The following is an 18,717-nucleotide window of genomic DNA, read 5'->3' on the forward strand; positions in this document are numbered from 1 at the left end:
GTTTTCAGCAAGTGGCATGATTATGGTGACTAACTTAACATGAGAGTAAGAGAAGGGCTATTGACATTTGCACGTGCTTATGCTGCTCGATTGTATCAAGTGATTGTCAGTTGAATTATATTTTTTAGGTAACTTTTAGACATGATTCTTCAACAGTGGAAGTGCAGGATGACCACATAAAGGGTCCCTTAAAGGTAATAAATTTGTTTTACATTTTGCTAACACTTTGAAAAGCATTCTTTTTCAGTATTTAACGTAAATGTGTATATGCAGTATGGGGTGAAAGTGGAAGGTTGAATTTATTACACAGGCCAGATAGGCTCACAAAGCATAAAAAGTACTGCTGCAAAGCTGGAGTTAGTACACTCTTAATGTTAACTCTTTCCTTTGTAGTTAAAGGGGATGCAGCATACAGGCTGATGCAAGCCTCTCTGTTCTTTTTGGCCTTAAAGCTAAGAAGTTTGGCTGGCTCTGATTTTCAGTCACTGTTGCTTTGGAAAACTCAGCTGGAGGATTTGATGGGCAAGCTCTTATACAAGAGAATGACATCACTCAGATTGGTTCTTGTTCCCCACCTGCTGGCAGGAAATAATCAGCTCTGTTAGTTGGCTTATTTTAGTGGAATGAATGAGAGAAGTTTTGAGGGCTACAAATATATTCAAGTGAAACTGAAAAAGTATGGTATATTTCACATAGAAATAAGTTAGAAATTAACTCTGTTTGCTAAATACAAAAGTATTAACTTCATTGTCTGTTTTAGAAGCTCTCCAGTACTAAGTGGCTTTTGTATTTTAGGTAGGAACTGTTGTGGAAGTGAAGAATCCGGATGGAACATACCAGGAAGCAGTTATCAACAAATTAACAGATGCAAGTTGGTACACTGTAGGTAAGAGAAACATTTATGTATTTGAATAAAACCTGTGACTTAAAAATAAGCCTGTGACCCGGATATGTCTTAAGCGTGGTGACAGGTATTTTTTGGACATGCTTAGATATTCAAAGTTTGTGTAAAAAACCCCTAAAACTTACTTATTTTGTTGGGTTTTTTTTTTTATAAGAAACTGTACCCCTGACAATGAGAAATTGGGACCCCAAATAAAGACCTGGTGAATTGCTCTGTAATTGGTAACTGCTTCTCAGATACTTAATATACTATTGTTAAATAGGCTGAAGCAAAGTATGCTGTCATACTTCCTTTATAAAGGAAAATAAGTGCTTTTGAAACACAAGCTGCAATGCTTATTTTTTCCTAGTCTCAGACTTAGCCCTGATAACAGCTGCTGTAAAACCAGACATAGTGTATTTTTAAGAAAGTCTTTTCATTTTCCCTATTTTCTAATGTGACATTTCAGACTTTAGATGAGCTATCCACATGCCTATAAGCAAACAACTTTTTTTTTTTCTTTAAATGTTTTTTAAAGGCTTTATATACCTGGGTTTACTCTTTGTTGCTATATACCAGTAGATCAGTCTGTCTTGGGGAAAACTGTTCAACTGTAGAATGATAACATACAGTCCAACTGCACACTGGTAGTCGTAAAGGTACTACAGCAAATGTGTTGATTCTGGAGAAACTCCATATTCCTTTCCTTGGCAGATAACTGGGACATGGGAAGATGAAGACCAGGTCTTGAAAGAACCTTAGTAAGACTTAGTTGTTTTGAGATAGTAAGGGTTGTTATTGATGAAGTGATGTTGATCAGGAAAAGACTAACTTTCCCTAGTCATAGTCTTTCTAGAAAGGAAAAGAGCCGTAAGTTAAGTAAGACCTCCCAGATAAGTGTTGCAGAAAATATACCTGTTTTCTTGTTGGAGAGAAGTAGCATGTATGAGTGAAGGAGAGACCAGGCTAGGATGGGGTGAAACATGAGGTATAAAGACAAGAATTAACATTATAGATAGTGTTTTGGTAATTAATATAGAAATGTATCAGATATGGCAGCTTTTAAGAACAAAATGGTATAGCTGGTGTTAAAACTCTTAACTATGTTGTATGTATATGTTTATGCTTCTGGGAAAGTGTGAGGTTAGCAGTTTAGCAAGAAGAAGAAGATAGGATTCCATGCAGATTAAATTTTGAAGGTAGGTGTCATAGAGTAAGTCGAAGTAGATGTCTGTCAAAAATCCTGAACTTGAGAAATAGGAAGAGGAGACCTAAGAGTTGAGACTGAAAACTGTATTTTGTAGATAAAAGTGGACAAAAGCATGTTGACCTTGCAGAATCATTAAAAATAGCACAGCTGCTAGCTGTGTAATGCACTTTGAGAGAGAAGTGACTCTAGCAGTGGATGATTATTCTAATCTTTGTCAGGAGGGTGAGTCGAATGAGGCTGAAATTATATTTACAGACAGTGATGATGTTGCAGATCTGAGTGAAAGTCCTACTTCCAAGGCGTAGTTACCATTTACCCAATTTCAGAATTAGCACACATCTTAACCAGCAGAGTTATCTAATGTTGTACTAGCACTTGTTGAGAAGTATTTAATTACTTGCATTGTTAATGATTGTGTGAATAAAATTACTATGATTTAGTCAAAAACTTTGTGAAGTGCCAGTTAGATCTGAAGTAGTACCTTTCCAGAAGTTGTTACTCAACGCCATTTATGCCACTGCAGTAATGGTATGTAGAATTTAGAGGATTAACCATTTTGGGGCTGCTTGAGAACTCTTTTAACATCGAAGTATGGACAAGGTTGCTTTAAGAGTATCCTTGTCTGTCTTATATTCATAAGATGTTGTTTGAATAGAAATTTTACAAGAGTTTGTTTATATGTCTTGTTTGGTGTTACTGCTTTCCTACCAAAGGAAGATAGGAACTAAATTAAATTAAAAAAAAAAAAAAAAACAACAACCAAGTCATATAGCCTTTTAAAATCAGTGCAGCACAGTTGTATAAATACATGAAGTGTCTGTAGTTTATTTGCCTGTCCTATAAAAGATCCTCAAAAAACTCAAGGTATTCCAATCCTGGTAAATAGATACTGTTTCATTATTCATATAAATGTGTCTTTAGAAAGTTTAAGTAATATTCTTAACATTTAATTCTGTTTACTGTGAGGACAAAAAAATCATAGGATTGTTTGCTTTACTGAAAGAATTGCGCATGTTCAAAAGTAGTCTTATCCCCTTCTGCACTTTTTTTGTCATTATATTGCTTTCTCTCAGAATTCAACGTGGATTTATTTGCATTAAGTTGCCGCTTTCTTCCTTTTCCTTGCACTTTCAGAATAGGTGTGTTTAAATGTGTTACACTCCTGTACGTCTGTTCAGTAGATTGTTTTGAGTATGTTCCATTAGATTAGAATATCATATGCATTACAGCCATATGTGCTATGCTGGCCACACAAGCCTTTCAGGGAGGTGAAGCTTTTCCTTTGAATGTATTCATGTTATGGAACAAGATTAACAATCCCTCCGGCAAGGAAGAGGCCACCAGTAGATTACCACACAGGATACATAACGTGGCTACCTACGTAGCTCTGAATAGGTTTACCTCTGTAGTAGTCAGCTTATCCCTTGAAGTGGATAGATTTATTTTTTTTTAAATCTCTCATTATGTAAGGAGACTGTTATGTTAATTAACACAAACTGAATTAGGAGCCTGCTGCCTTCTACTTCACTTAACCAAGGGGGGGGCTTAATTATGTGTTGATCATTAGAGATGCAGCTCCAGATCTGTGTGTTTTCCTGTGCACTTCTTGCCCTTGATACTTTTCAACAAATTTTGAAGTGACAGATGTGCATCTATAACTGTTAAGTTACAGATGATATAATAAGTTTTATCACTAAACAGTACTCAATGATTATTGTAGTATGAAACACGAACTGGGGAATGGTAGTCACAAGGGGAAGTTTGTTCATCAACAGTACTGAATTTTATGTAGGGATGAAAAGTTCTCAGAACTAGATACAATTTACTTTCATATCAAAGAAATACTAGTCAAGAATTTTAATCTACCTTGTTGCTTTTTGTATATTTTTATTTCAATTAGTAATTGTTGAAAACAGAGCATAGCACCCACTATCTGAAAGCCAAACGTGGCTGAAAATTAATCTCTCTTACCTTGCCAGGCATCTTTTGCTGGTTGGAAGCCATTCTCTTAACAGTGTTATTTTTGACTCCTTTTTGTGAAAGTGTTTACATATTTTTAGTTTTCTACCGCCTAACTGAATTGTAATGAAACTGAGAGAGTCGGGCTTGGCAGTACTGTTGATGGACAGAAGAGAAAATTTGAATGAAGGTGAAAGAGATGTTAAGAAATTGCTGAAACTTTTAACTTTAAATGTAGTATTTTAATCTAATCTTGGGGTGGTTTCCATGACCACAAAAGTCTTCAAGGTCACTGCAGTGTGGGGACAAGAATATAATTATCATCACTGTTGGGGAGGGGAGAGGAGGTCAGTTCTTGTCTCACTGAACAGTGCAAGCATGGCCCAAGAGTTAAAACTTGTCACCAGGTTTTCATCCATTAAGTACCTGTAGAAAACTTGACAAAAGCTTAATCTTTATATGACCAGTTTATCAGCTTCTGAAGATCCCACCTTGAATGTGTGCAGTGCATGTCAGGATTCAAAAGGATAAAGTATGTAACTGAAGCCAACTGTATTATGAACAGTCTGGGAACCAGGAGCTCTACAGTTCTCTCGCTACGGCTGTTTTTGATGATTGTCTGCACTTTGATAATTGTCATCTTCCTTAGGCTGATATCGCTGTTGTTTTATAGCATAGTTGAATGAAATCAGTAGAGAAAGATGTTGAACTTTCATACAACATTAAACTGTAACTTTTTTTTCAAAATATACATTTATGTTTCTCCATAGTATAAGCATAGCTTCCATTTGTAGGAAGTTATTGTAGGAGTTCTGGGTATGTAATAAAGTTCTGCAAAAATTGAAAATGCTTGAAGAATATTTTTTCAATTCTGGCTTGCATTGATTTTTAATTTTGTGTCCTGATCCATGAATTGTCTGCTCAACTGCTGATTACTTAAGATTCCATTTAACATATGCCAGTATGGAGTAGCTACAGTGAGATGGCAGCTTATGTATTTGCTTGATCTGTGCAAATGCTTTACTGAATATGTAGAAGTATCCAGGTACAGCTTTGGTTTAAGGACTGGCTGCAGGAATACATATCTCATTCTTTCTGACACTTAAATCAATCACTTACTGATACCCTGATTTTTTTTTTTTTAATAATATTTTTTGTCTTGCCTCACTTCTTACCTGCTGACAGTGTTTGATGATGGTGATGAGAAGACTCTGAGACGCTCTTCCCTGTGTTTAAAAGGCGAAAGACATTTTGCTGAAAGCGAGGTAATTGAAGAATATTTTTATATGACAACTATTTATTTAGAAAAAATTAAAAGTGATATTTTTAGTACCTTAGTCTTCAGTATGTTATGTACATCCATGCTACTAAAATGGGGATTATGTGAAATACAGTCTACAGGGTCTGGTTTATTCTTTTTTAAAATCAAGAAATACAATTAAATTTCACCAAATAGTGTAAGTTAAGAAATGAAATCAGCATTTCATATTTTTCATTTTTATATTATTAATTGCTCATAGGTTGTAGATCACACTAAAAAAGTGTGATCACACAACTCCTTTGCTTTATATAAATAAATTGACTGTAAGTATTCATTGGAAAAAAATCAAAATATGGTACATGAAAAAAATAATGTATAACCTTGAACATAATTAAGTTCTGTTGGATTTTAGGTAGATGATCAAGTCTAATTTTTAATAGCTGATATACTTGAAAGATCAATACTTTTCTTTTAAAAGGCAAATTATAAGTTGCTGTTACCTGCTAATTTGAAGACAGTTACCAGTATTTTAAAGCTGGTTCATGTCTTAAAGGTGACTTGCATGTTAAAAGTATGCAGAAGTTTGTAGCAAATTTCAAATAGTTGAAATTTCAGAATTAGGGTTATTCCTTCTCATTATGTAAAACAGTCTGGAATAATGGACAGATTTATGTAAACATGTTAGCTTATTGGAAAACTACAGGTGTTTTTTTTTCCTCTGCATAAATACTTTTTATTATTGTAGTCAGCTGAGCTTGTTGCCTGCTTGCTGCATTCTTGTGAAGGTCCAGATACCTTCTAGAATCCTGTCAGGATTTGATACATGTAAAGAAGAGGGCCTAATTAGATGCCTAAATGTGCATACAGATATAAATGCCATAATTTTAAAGACTGTGTGTTCCTTGGATTAGTTCTTTGTTATTAATAAACAGCACTCCTGAAAATTAGATTGCTTTGGTTCCATAAATACTATTTTAATATGATTTCAGGAGTATTACATTATAGTAAGCAAAGTGAAAATTTTAGTTTATATCTATTGCTTTGCGACCCGTTTGTCTGAATGAGAGTAATTTCAGATTATTTTATCAGATTCAAAGAAGCCTTACATTCAGGTGACTCCTACTTTTTATCTTACCATCATATAGCTTTTGATGTCTTGCCAAAAGTCACTGATACGCAATTCATTGTCACCAGCCCTCAATGAAACACATGTTGTGCATTTCTAATTACCTCATGTTTTCATAGCTACTCAGCAGGGAAAATTGCATCTCCAATTTCTTTTGTAATTAGACCAGTGCCACATGATCATCTTTTCTGATGTTGCTTTAGCTTCATCTCTGACTTCCCAAGTGTGGGGGATTTTTTAGGGCGCCCACCACACTCAGAAGTAATAATGCATTTACTTTTAAGATTTAAAAAGCCACTTTTATTGTCTCTGTGTCCAGTTCTGTCTGATGCAGAATACTGTTGAGATTCTTGTTGGTGTTTAAAAATTAATACGTAACTCAAATGTACTTCAGAGGACTGTGTTTACTTTGGAAGGCTTTTTGTCGCCTTTCAAAGAACAAGAGTAAGTGTTTATACAAAAAAGTCTGTACCAGGAGCCCTCAAATCTGGAATTCTTATCACTTAAACAGATAACAGCAATCTTGGGGAAAGAAGATACTACACAGATTCATAGAATTGTTATGGTTGGAAGAGACCCTTAAGATCATCAAGTCCAACCATTAACCTAGCACTGCCAAGTTAGTACTAAAGCGTGTCCCTCAGCACTACATCTCCGTGTGTTTTAAATGCCTCCAGGGATGGTGACTCAACCACTTCCCTGGGCAGCCTGTTCCAATGCTTGACAACTCTTGGTGAAGAAATTTTTTTTCTAAGATTTCTAAACCTCCCCTAGCACAACGGGAGGCCATTTCCTTTTGTCCTGTCACTTGTTACTTGGGAGAAGAGACCAACCCCCACCTCTCTACAACCTCCTTTCAGGTATTTGTAGAGAGCAATAAGGTCTCCCCTCAGCCTCCTTTTCTCCAGACTAAATAATCCCAGTTTCCTCAGCTGCTCCTCATGAGACTTGTGCTCTAAACCCCTCACCAGCTTTGTTGCCTTTCTCTGGAAGGGCATGTTCGTGAAGTCCTTCTGTTGATGCCTTAGCGTTCTCCCTGAATGGAGAAAGTTCTTTCTTTCTTTCACTCTCTTTTTATTTTGATGCTAATATAGTATCAGTTAGCACCCTCTCAAATATCAATATAGCAACCTCTTTAAAATAGTTTTAGAATCTTTCTCTCTTTCATATCAAATTATGAATTACTAACAAAAATACAATTAACTTGTCATGTTTGCTGCTACTGAGTTATCTTGCAGTTTCATTTCATAGGGGACCTTTGTTCATTATACATAGATGACTGGGTGTTTTGTCTGATGATAGGACAGGTAGGAAATTCATCCTGTAGAGATGGGAGTATCCCGGGTCAGCAGAATACCTGATACTTAATTCTCTGTGTTTGAATGGTCCAAAGGCAGGACTTCTGGGAAGAATTGTCTATGTGTTGGATGAAAGTTAATTATTTGGAGGTGAGGAGAAAGCGTGGTAGAAAACCCCAAAACAAAACAAATTACTTCTTAAAATTAAAGCAGTGATGTCTCTGCTGTACTTCTGTATTTCTGTTGTAATGAGAAGCTCTCTCCTTTGACTAAAATTACTTTAATGGCATTATACAAGCTTGTGGTTCAGAGAATAACTTATGCCAGGTTTTTTATATGTGTATGTATATGTATTTTTTAATTTCAACAGACATTAGATCAGCTTCCACTCACAAATCCTGAACACTTTGGGACTCCTGTTATAGGAAAGAAAACAAACAGAGGAAGGAGATCCAATCATATGTAAGTTTAACATCTTTATATCTGTGCTGTCTGTATTCAATTCTGAAGCTTTCACTGCATGGAGGGGGTTTGTTAGTTGGATGTTCAGACTTCTTTTATTCAAAAAACCAGGAAGCTGTATGAAAGTGTTGTTTAGCACTCAGACTGAAAGTCAAGTTTTACGTGTATTGTTGCACGCAAGAATTACAAGTCTTCATGTAATCAGTGTTTAAAATAGTATCGGCTATAGGCAAGAGGGTTTTCTTTTTTTATTTTTGTTATTTAAGTAAAAAAAGTGGCGCACTAAGTGGAAATGTTTTGTTAAGCTATATTCAGAAGCTTCTCTGTCATAGAATGTTAGTATTATTAGTGTGTTGGACTCAAACTAAAACCATTACAATGCAGTCTTTGTGCAGCTGATACAAAGTCTTTGTAGAAGGTACCAGAACAGTATTATGGTTTGCAGCAAAGATTATTGATAGAAAAACAAAGTTCAGGACTAGTGATTTGATTTCCTAGGTGCCGAAATGCTTGGTGGTTGTGATGTTGAAAAAGCAGTGTTAAATACTCCACTGACATCTTCTTTGTTGTTCATAGATGGGGTTCTTTTTGTGTTGCTGTTTTGTTGGGGTTTTTTTTGGGGGGGTGGTGGTGTTTGGTTTTGGGGTTTTGTTTTTAAAGTATTGAGGTGGTAGTGGCGTGGATTACCCTTTCATGCTCTGTCTTTTTGATAGCTTGAAATAAATATTGCCCTGTATATGTAGAAGTACTATAAATTTACTCTATTGATTTACTAATTTGTGATGTTTTGAAGGAAAAAGATGGAGAAATCTGGCATATACCACAGAGAATGTGATTGCAGCATTCTTGATGTCTGTGACTGGGTGGTTGTCTTCCCTGTTTCCCTAACTGTAATGGACATGATTATGGCAGAAACAACACACTTATCTTTATCTTATGATTAGTAGTGACTGAACTGAGTTAATAGACGAATTGCACAGATGGTGGTATAACTGAGCTAGGTTGTAGTCCCTCTAAAATAGTCCTGGCTTTCTTACTAGTCCTTGGCTTCTTTCTCTTCCCACAAGAGATTCTCAAACCCCAGAAAACAGCCTGGAATACTTTAATACTGTATTTGAAAGTAAATCACTACTTTGAAATAGGATGTTGGGGGAAAAAAACCCAACGCTATCAGCACTGCAAATGATGACAAAAAATTAGAGTGGGGAAAATGAAACATAATTCACCTTATAGTGTAAATCAGTTGTCTTCTATTACACAAATGCTAACTGTGAGTCTTCTGTTAATATTGAACTTTGTACTCAAAAGTGGGCATGTGAAAAATGGAAGATAGCTTTTAAAATTCTGCTTCTTGTGCTTGTTGAACACGCTGTGTATTTTCTGAGAATTAATCTTCAAAGTGACTAGTAAAAAAAATATAGAGAGAGACAGGAGTGCTGTTTTTTTTTTTTATTTTTTTTTTTAATCAGTTGCAGGTAATTTTGGTTGGAGTAGTTTTGTACATTTAGACTCTCCGTATGGTTAAAAACAGGTGCAACTTTGTTCTGGAACAGTCAAAACAATGAGCCGGACCTTTTTTTAATCAAAGTGTATTTGCACCTTTACCCATCTACTTACATTCTAACACTTCATTCAGTGTGAAATTGAAACAGTTATTGAAATGCTTCACTGTGCATCTTTAAAAGAATTGTTTCAGGATAAATAGACTTCTTTTTCTCTTTGCTATTCATCTTCAGAGATTATTCCTCTCTCAAAATAGCTTTTTATTCTCTATAGCTGTTAAAGTAAAAGCAGAGAGGGATTAAGAAAAAAAAACAAACCAAAACAAAACAGTTTCGCTTAATGTTGGTCCAAAACTACAACTGCAACAGTATTTTTGAACAGTGCTTCACTAGGGCAATGTTCTCGTTATGTCCTGGCAGTGCGTTTATGTTCCTCCGTGTGGATGCATGGTGGCGGTTTGTTTGGATTTTGCATGTATTACATGTAGATGCATGTAGTGGTTTAACCCCAGCCAGCAACTAGGACCATTCAGCCTCTCACTCACCACCCCCCTTCCCCCACAGAAGGGTAGGAAAAAGAGAGAGAAAAGGAGGAGAAGGGGAAAAGACCCTCATGGGTTGATATATAGACAGTTTACAGAACAATAACAGCAAAGGAAAACAACAGTAATAATAATAATAATGGTGAAAGAATATACAAGATGCAAGTCACTGTCACCTGCACGGTGAATTGATTGCCCAGCCAGTCTGGAGCAGTGATCATGGATTACACCCCTGGCCGACACGCACCCACCCCAGCCAACCCCCATTTATATGCTGAGCATGACATCTATGGTACAGAATATTCCATTGGCCATTTTATTGGCTGAAAAAAGTCCTTGACTAGTATAAACATCGCTTAGCGAACATCACTTATCGACAACTGCAACAATATGCATTATTGACATTCCTTTCATACCAAATCTGAAACACAGCAACCACTAGAAAAAAAGTTAACCCTATCTCAGCTGAAACCAGGACAATGTGCAATTCTGAGTTTGTAATTTTTGAGGTGTTATTATAATATCCTTGTAAATACTTCTATTTGTTTTTATCCTGAAACACTTAACAGGCAATTCAAGTCACTGTTATTTATGCCTCTTTGGCAATTAGCTTTGGATCTTTGTAATTGTAGTAGGCAAATTTTGAATAGTTGAGTTTTAAGTCTTTTTCTGTTGTTTAGTCCTGAAGAAGAATCTTCATCCTCTTCCAGCGATGAAGATGAAGATGATAGGAAGCAAAGTGACGAGTTATTAGGAAAAGTCGTGTGTGTGGACTGCTTTAGTGTGGATAAAAAGAAAGCTCTGTGGTTTCCAGCCTTGGTAAGAGTTTCATCTTTATTTTAATTTTGTAAAGTTTCACTCATTTCTAGGCACCAAAGAAAGGTGGGTTTTTTCATTTTTGATGGATTAATCTATGTTTTTATTAGAACTTAGTATATTTCTTCAAATTGGACTGTATCATCATAGTTAAATGAAATGTCATGTATATAAATACGTTTGTTTACAGAAAGCAGTTGCTAACATGGCTTTAGTTTTTCCAAACAGCCAGAGCTTGTTGACTTAATTGCACCTCAACAGTGTGTTCAGCACCATTGAACTAAAGTTTCAGGGCTTTTCATAGGCTATTGCACATCATTTTTCTGAACTACCAAGTTTTATCAAGAAAGAAAATAGAAAGAAGTGCAAAGAGAGGGCAAGTTTCGTGATTACACAGATATTATTTTTCTAGGTTCAATATAAACACATTTGATAATAAATACAAATGCTTTTTCTTTGTTGCTATGGTAGTTAGTAGAGAATTGCCAATAAATTTCTTTTAAAATATCATTGTAGTTTTAGTACAAATATTTTTTTTAATCTTCCTTTATTTTGGTTCCAAAGGCACTTTTGTACAAATCAGCTTCTAATAAAATGTCACTATTAGTTTAAGGATTGCATATAGACTGACTGATATATTTGGAAATTAACATATTTCCATATATGGTATCTTCTAGTACCATACTCTTTAATTTTTAATTTATTAATTGTAAATACTTGAATAGTTTCTCCCTGCCAATGAAAGTTTACAATTTTTATCTAATTTCAGGAAGACTCTTGCTCTGCTTTTGGAAAGATGCCATACAATAACATTTAACTTTTCTTGTGTGTGCAGTAGCTCTCAGCTGCAACTTTCTACTTGTCACCTCCTGTGTCATGTAATGCAGTCCAGAGGCTTTCCAGCAGGACTTCTTTTGGAAAAGTTGGTGGTAGAAAATGAGTCGTTGAAGGGGAGAGGGCAGAATATACAGCAAGGAGATATCATGTTAATGACAGTTTTAAGAGAGGCTTTCAGTAATAGACAAGAAAATTGAGTTGTTTCTTTATTGAAAGCTGTCATCAAGAGTGATGCAATATCGCCTACCTCACAGTTACACTCTGAGAATCGGTCAGTTAGACTGGCTTGGGCTATTTTGTGTCACACTGTTGGGTTAGCCCTTCTGGTCCGCACATGATAGCGGTTTCCATGGCAGCCTCTCTGGTAGGTATGGGGCTTGCATGTGGCTAATGCAGTGCTACTCAGGATAGCTGTGGGTCAGACCTTGAAGATTAACTGAATTGTTGCTTGTGCTCTCAAGGTATACTAAAGATACATACTGCTATTTATTTGACTTTCATTTGGAGATTGGATTAGCTCATTCTTCATGGAAAGCTTCCTGCAATGAATGAGAAGCAGTAGGGGGATAAAGTTTGAGAGTAGAGCTCGTTAACTCTGAAATAGCTTATCCTAGATTAACTGTTATTTTAGTAATCGGGTTTATAGCTCTGCGAATAAGCATCATATTGCATTTAACCTGAAATGTTGTGCCAAAGAATAGATTTATGCCCCAAATAGCTTTTTTTGCCCCCCCCTTTTTTTTTTTTAAATCTCCTCCCCTATAGCTATGCCTCTCCATTCTTTTGCTTTGTAAGCAGGTTACCTCTACTGTATCGTCAAAATTATTTTGTTGATTACTGATAAATATTGTTCTAACTTTATATTTTGCTAATTGTAATTGTGAATAATGAAATGAAAATTCAGGTTTAATATGCTGAAGAATTTGTATCCCAGAATTATGTTGTTATTAATTTTATTGTGTACAGTTACACTTTGTGTATAAACACAGAGGACATTGTGCAAGTTTATTAAGTGAAAAGAAGTTCTGGAATTAGTCTAAACCTTTACAGCATGTAACAGTTAAGATTAGTGGTGGAAACTGATTACTTTGGATGTCAATCCTGTAACCAGATAGCCTGTCACTTATATATGAAAATTCTCTACACTTGGTAAAAATTATTCTGAGGACTCAGTGATTGACTACATTGTTTTAATCCCACATGCATGGGGTATAGTGTTTCTTTTGGTGTGTTAGTTTTTGGGGTTTTGTTGTTGTTGCTGTTTGGTTGTTTGGTTGGTTTTGTTGGGGATAGGTGGGTTGAGAGCAATGGCTAATTGTAATTGTGAAAAGGCCTGGCCGTTGCTCCTTATGTCAGAGAGTGTGATTTACAGCATTGCTTAGCTTTGATATGTACTTAAAGGCTTTTGGAAGGTGCAGCGAGGAAATCTGCTTGCAGCATTTTCAGAAAATTGAGTTTACATAGGATCATCTCTCTCATCCTCTTATGACTCCAGTGGAGTTTGTTTTGCAAGTAAATCGAGAAAACTTGATTCAGGCAAAATTGAGGGGATGTTCCTTGATCTAAAGGCACTAGATGAGTTTGTGGTAAGCTGTTTTCCAGCCTCTGAATTTATTTTTGGCTGCTAAGATCTTGATGCTTCTAGAAACCTAGTAGCTAAAGCCAGAAGGGCCTTTCTCCATCTTTAGAGAACTGGGAGATTGCACCTGTCTGTTTCAAATAGGGGGTGATAATGACTGTCTTTTACCTTGGTATTAAAACACTGTTGTAAACTACATTTCAATTAGTAAGTTGTAGTTTTGTAATTTAATTTATTTGGAGACTGTAGAATGCATTGAATTTGGAGACTTAGGCTGTTAAGTTTTATTTTTCTTCAGAAGCGTATTTAGCATATGCTCCATGATACACAACTCTGCTTCCAAATCAATTGGGGTTTTGACTTTACCTTCTAAAATGCTATATGGCTGGTGACCTATGTAAGGAGAAAAAAGCACCCTTTTGTCATGCAGTATCTTTGTGTGTTTGGTGGAAAAAGTAGGACTGAAAGCAGTTGGTGTAAGAGAGAAGAGGTATTTACCAGGGTTAAATTAGGGATGCAGTCATTTGCTGCTTCTTGGAGTTGCGTAGCAGCCAGAATTTTCTTAATTCTCAGGGAACTACACATGTTTTGAGAGATGAGTGGAGAGGGTTGCTTTTATTTTCTATAACTCTGGAAATTCAATATATACTTTTTTAAATTAAATTCCTGAAGTTTTGGAACTAGCAACTTGTATACTGGTTTAACAAAACTTAAATAGCTTTTAAAATTGCAACAGATAATTAATATGTTGTCTCAGTGCTAGACTTGATTAGTCTACTTCTTGAATTAAAGAGCTTATAATAATCATACTTGAAGCACTCCTCTCTCCTAGGTAGATAACATACGAATCCTCCATTATAAAATTTCATTTCATAATCTGTATGCCTTTGTTTTTGAAACCACGTGTGATTGCATCCTTGCAATTTCTTTAAGTTTTCAGAAGAGGTCTCTAACTCAGGTGGCAGCACTTGGTGGAAGTTATGTCCTTTTAGGACGAGGAGTAAAATAAGCTGTAGTGGCATGACAGGTACTTATTTTTTTAAGAATGCTGTTCTTACTTACATCTCTGGCAGCAGCTGTCAGTTCCTTCCAGGAAGCGAGCACGAACTCGGGCATTCAGTAATTTCAGGAGATTATCACTCCTGTGTTTTGAGGGATCTCCGTTGCTTTAATCTCAGTGTTGCTAAAGAGAAATGAGCACAAAAGGTTTTTGAGAAGCATTGGTATATACTATTACTCTCCTGTTTTTTCTTTTTCTCTCTAAACTTTACATTTGTAATATCTTTGCAGGTGGTTTGTCCAGATTGTAGTGATGATATTGCAGTGAAAAAAGACAATATTCTCGTTCGCTCTTTCAAGGATGGCAAATTGTGAGTAGGAATGTAGAGATTGATAATTGAATAATATCTATACCAGTCAAGTGAAATGTAGTATGAGATGTTCTGGGTAAAGTATTAATAACATCAGTAAGCTCAGTAAGTTTCTGCCAAGGTTTTTCTAATGTTTAGAAAACTGTTAACCGCCTACATTGTGATGAAATTAGTCTTGAACTTTGTCATTATTAATAATGGGATGCATAAATCTATCTGCCTTAGTTTTCATTTCATTGTTATAGTGGTGGCAAACAAAGCAGTGTTTCGTGACTTAGAGAATGGCCTGAATCTCTTTCCTGTTCTGGCTGGAATAGAGCACTGCTTTTCAGAGAAGTGGCCATAATCTTATCCAGCTACAGAAGGGGTGGGTGGGGGTGCGTGCATGCATGGACATACACCACACGCACACAGAAATTCTTTTTTTGAGGTAGCAAGGCATATGTTTATCTCAGTCTAGACTATGACTGCATATTATCATGTTCTTTGAAAAGAGCTGTAGTACTACTCACAGTAGGAAAGAAAATAGAGAAACCTAGAAAACCAAGCTTGTATGGTTCTTAAGCTCCTGTTGGTCAGGGAGGGAGGTTGATGGATGACAATAGAATTCTTTTTTTCTAGGTTTTAGTTTTTATTTTAAAAATTGCAGCTATTTATTGTGCTTGGTTCATTTTAAGAGAATGCTTTTGCAGAAAGGATATTGAAATACTTAACGGTTTCTTTGTGGTTTAATTACTTACTATGTCTAGGCTATTGTTTTACTATTTGATAGTTACTTAGGCTATTGTTTTACTATTTGATAGTTACTTAGGCATCAATGCACGTCACTGGAGAAACACACATAAGCATGTGCACACACAAGCACATGCCCCACCCCCCCCAAAGCTGCAGTTCAGATTTGCTTCCTTGGATATAGCCACAGTAGAAATTAAAAAGTGATTTGTTCTTTCAATTTGGAAGTCTTTCATTTCATACTGACAATTTATACTAATACTCCTTTATGTTTTAAGCAAGGCAGGGTTTTGTTGTTTGTGAGTGAAGTTACTTGCTAAATTAACACAAGGTTTTTGTTAAGTAATACATGTTTGGGACATTCCAGAAACTACCTGTTAGTGGAAGAATTCTTTCTTTATTATGCAAGGAATGCATATGGATGATCCAACCAAATTTATTAGAAGTTTTGTTTATAATCCACTAACTGACTAATACTGTACCAGACTAATAGTATAGAATCATCAAAATGTACTTCTTATGCGTCTTCTGTATGTTTAGTAAGTGTGTTATAGTCTTAGTGACAGCTCTGTATTCTACTGTTAATTTGGCTTTAAAATATTTTAAAATTTTTTTTTTTTTTTTTTACCACTTTCTAAATTATCTAGTGTTTCTGTGCCAAGAAAAGATGTTCGGGAGATTAGTGAAACTTCACCAAAGCCTGATGCTTTGTTAAAACAAGGTAAAAATAACTTTCTATGAGAAAACACGTGTGTATGTACTTAGTGTACTTAGTTTGTTATGTAAATTGGACAAAATTTGTGGTAGATTGGTTCATGTATTAAAAATGCTAAAATACAGGATCTTTTCCTACAGCATAGTATATGGAAGGAGAACACCTCTGAAAATCTAGTGTAACTTTTTAAAAAAAAACAAACACCACACAACCCCAACAAAAAAAAACCCGGCCAAAAAGCTCCCACTGTACTGCGCTTGTTTTAAATGTAGACATGCCAAACAAAGGATATAATCATGCAGCGCACACTGGCTTTATAGGTTATTTCTTATTCAGCCTTTTAGACCTCCATAGAGTTAGTCTCACCATAGTACCCAAAATAGTTATAAGGAAGTTGCCTTTATGCACTCTCAAGAAACTGGAATTGTGGATTCATTTGAAAGTTTAAGTTTGTACCATCAAACTCTTAGAATTAGCTTGTGCTTATTTCTTCCTCCTCCTCTTCCCTGTTTGTTATATGTAAACCACGGTGTAAACCTGTTGGAATAGGGGCGCTCTAAATTAAATTGTCGTATATGCTCTAATACAGAAGATCCTCATTTGTGTCTATAGACACTAACATGGTAATAAACCTAATAATAGCTCTGAATAATTTGATGTGCAGAGAACACTAGGCCAGACAAATAAGGATGGACAACAAAGGGTTGTTGCTGAGGTTCTTTGAATCTGGGGGCGGAGTTGTTAATTAGCAGTCTTTCCTTCTTTTTGATTTAAACATTTGGACAAACTGATAATTCCTGCCATGCTAACAAATGCTGGTCCTTTTACAGCTTTTGACCAAGCCCTTGAATTCCGTAAAAACAGAACTGTTCCTAGTAACTGGAAAACAGAATTGAAAGAAGATAGCTCCAGTAGTGAAGCTGAAGAAGAAGAAGAGGATGAAAAAGAAAAAGAGGATAACAGCAGTGAGGAAGAGGCAAGTGAAGTTAGTAAAGGGCATAGATACACAGTTGATAAAAATTAGAGAGTGTAATATTTAAGTAGGTCTTTTTAACATTTAGGAACATTTAACATTGTTAACATAGGCAACATTATTGCCTCTCAGCTTTCAAAATCTTTATTCAACAAATATCAGTTAATGTGAAAATATCAACTTGAAAATCTGACAAATATCTTTGAGTCACTAAGCAAAAACATGTAATCAAAAGACTGAGTCACTAGGGACTAATGAAAAATAGAAATTTAAACTCAAAGGAAGGTCCTGATTTAGAATCTTTCCCATGCTGATCTTAATGCAGCGGCAAAACGGATTGCAGTACCTATGAGGGACTGAGCAGGTTGAAGAAGGGTAGATATTGGTGTAATTCACTCTTCCTCCAAATAAACAGTTGTTTGCCCTTCTATGATAATGCAGTTTGTTGTAGTGTGCAGAAGGGCGTAGTTTCCCTCTGTAGTTTGTCTTGCATCTGTTTTATTGTATATTATGACTGTGTTGATTTATTTTCCCCTTTGGCCATGGAGCGAGTTCTGTGCGTGCTAAAATCATGCTACTGTAAATAGCTGCTCACATAAATGGTGACAAACTTTTCTCCTGGCTATTGAGCTGTTACCCCAGTACGTACCTGTGATTTTAGCATGCACTTCAAGCTACACGGAAGTTTGCTATCTTTTACACAGGAGCTCCATCTGAAGAGGCAGCTCTAAGCTGTTACTGACCTGCGTTCTTGACATATTTAAAAAATAAACCAAACTAGACTGCCATGCTGTCTCCTCCTCCCTTGTGTCTCTGTCACCCTGTCCTCCTTCCCCTTCTATCTTAACTCTTTCCTGCCCCCAAATTGCTATGCTAGGCCTACAGCTGTAGGTCCTCTTGTAAAGCAGATATTGCAAGTAGTTTGTGCTGTTCTTTCCCTGCTTCTAACTGTAGACAATGGAGTTTATTGGTTTTGAAGTGTTGAAAAGTGAGATATTTTGAAACCTTTAGATAATTGCCAAGAAATCTGAGTTGTTGTACCTCTCTCTTATCCTGTTCTACTGAGAATTGCTTCACTACAAGCTATCTTGCTGTCTACCCTGATGTGAAGAAGCAAAAGAGCGAAGCAAAAGAGCTTTTAATCAAGGCATTAGCCTATGCACTCCTCTTCCAGTTTTCTTCTCTCTTTTGTCCTGGAAGTCTGGAGTCTTACCTTGTGCTTGGTTTTCTAATTATCTGTTCTTTCCTCCCAGCCTCCTGTCCAGAAAAAAATGAAGACAAAGAGGAAAGAAGAAAATTAGTGGAAGGAACTTTATTGCACAGCTGGGTGTCAGGCTGGAAGAGGGACTTGTGAATCTTTTACTTCCTCTGTACCTTCTGGTGGTACTCAAAATCTGTGTCTGCCCATTATCACTCTTTCTCTCACTAAGTTTTGAGGGCTGTTCTCTAATT

General features: G+C 36.0%; 1 protein-coding gene across 2 annotated transcripts in view; it reads left to right on the forward strand.

The window, feature by feature from the left end:
* Window positions 1–18,717, forward strand: part of ARID4B (AT-rich interaction domain 4B) — a 91,752-nt gene that overhangs the window by 35,345 nt on the left and 37,690 nt on the right. For both annotated transcript variants that reach the window (XM_082480378.1, XM_082480377.1), the window contains 8 exons: window positions 129–194; window positions 796–886; window positions 5,238–5,317; window positions 8,108–8,199; window positions 10,924–11,062; window positions 14,766–14,845; window positions 16,225–16,298; window positions 17,123–17,268. In XM_082480378.1, coding sequence (XP_082336504.1) covers window positions 129–194; window positions 796–886; window positions 5,238–5,317; window positions 8,108–8,199; window positions 10,924–11,062; window positions 14,766–14,845; window positions 16,225–16,298; window positions 17,123–17,268 — 768 coding nt within the window. The remainder of the gene's footprint in view (window positions 1–128; window positions 195–795; window positions 887–5,237; window positions 5,318–8,107; window positions 8,200–10,923; window positions 11,063–14,765; window positions 14,846–16,224; window positions 16,299–17,122; window positions 17,269–18,717) is intronic.

The sequence above is a fragment of the Vanellus vanellus genome, assembly GCF_965231255.1.
Source record: "Vanellus vanellus genome assembly, chromosome: 3".
Classification (NCBI taxonomy): Eukaryota; Metazoa; Chordata; class Aves; order Charadriiformes; family Charadriidae; genus Vanellus; species Vanellus vanellus.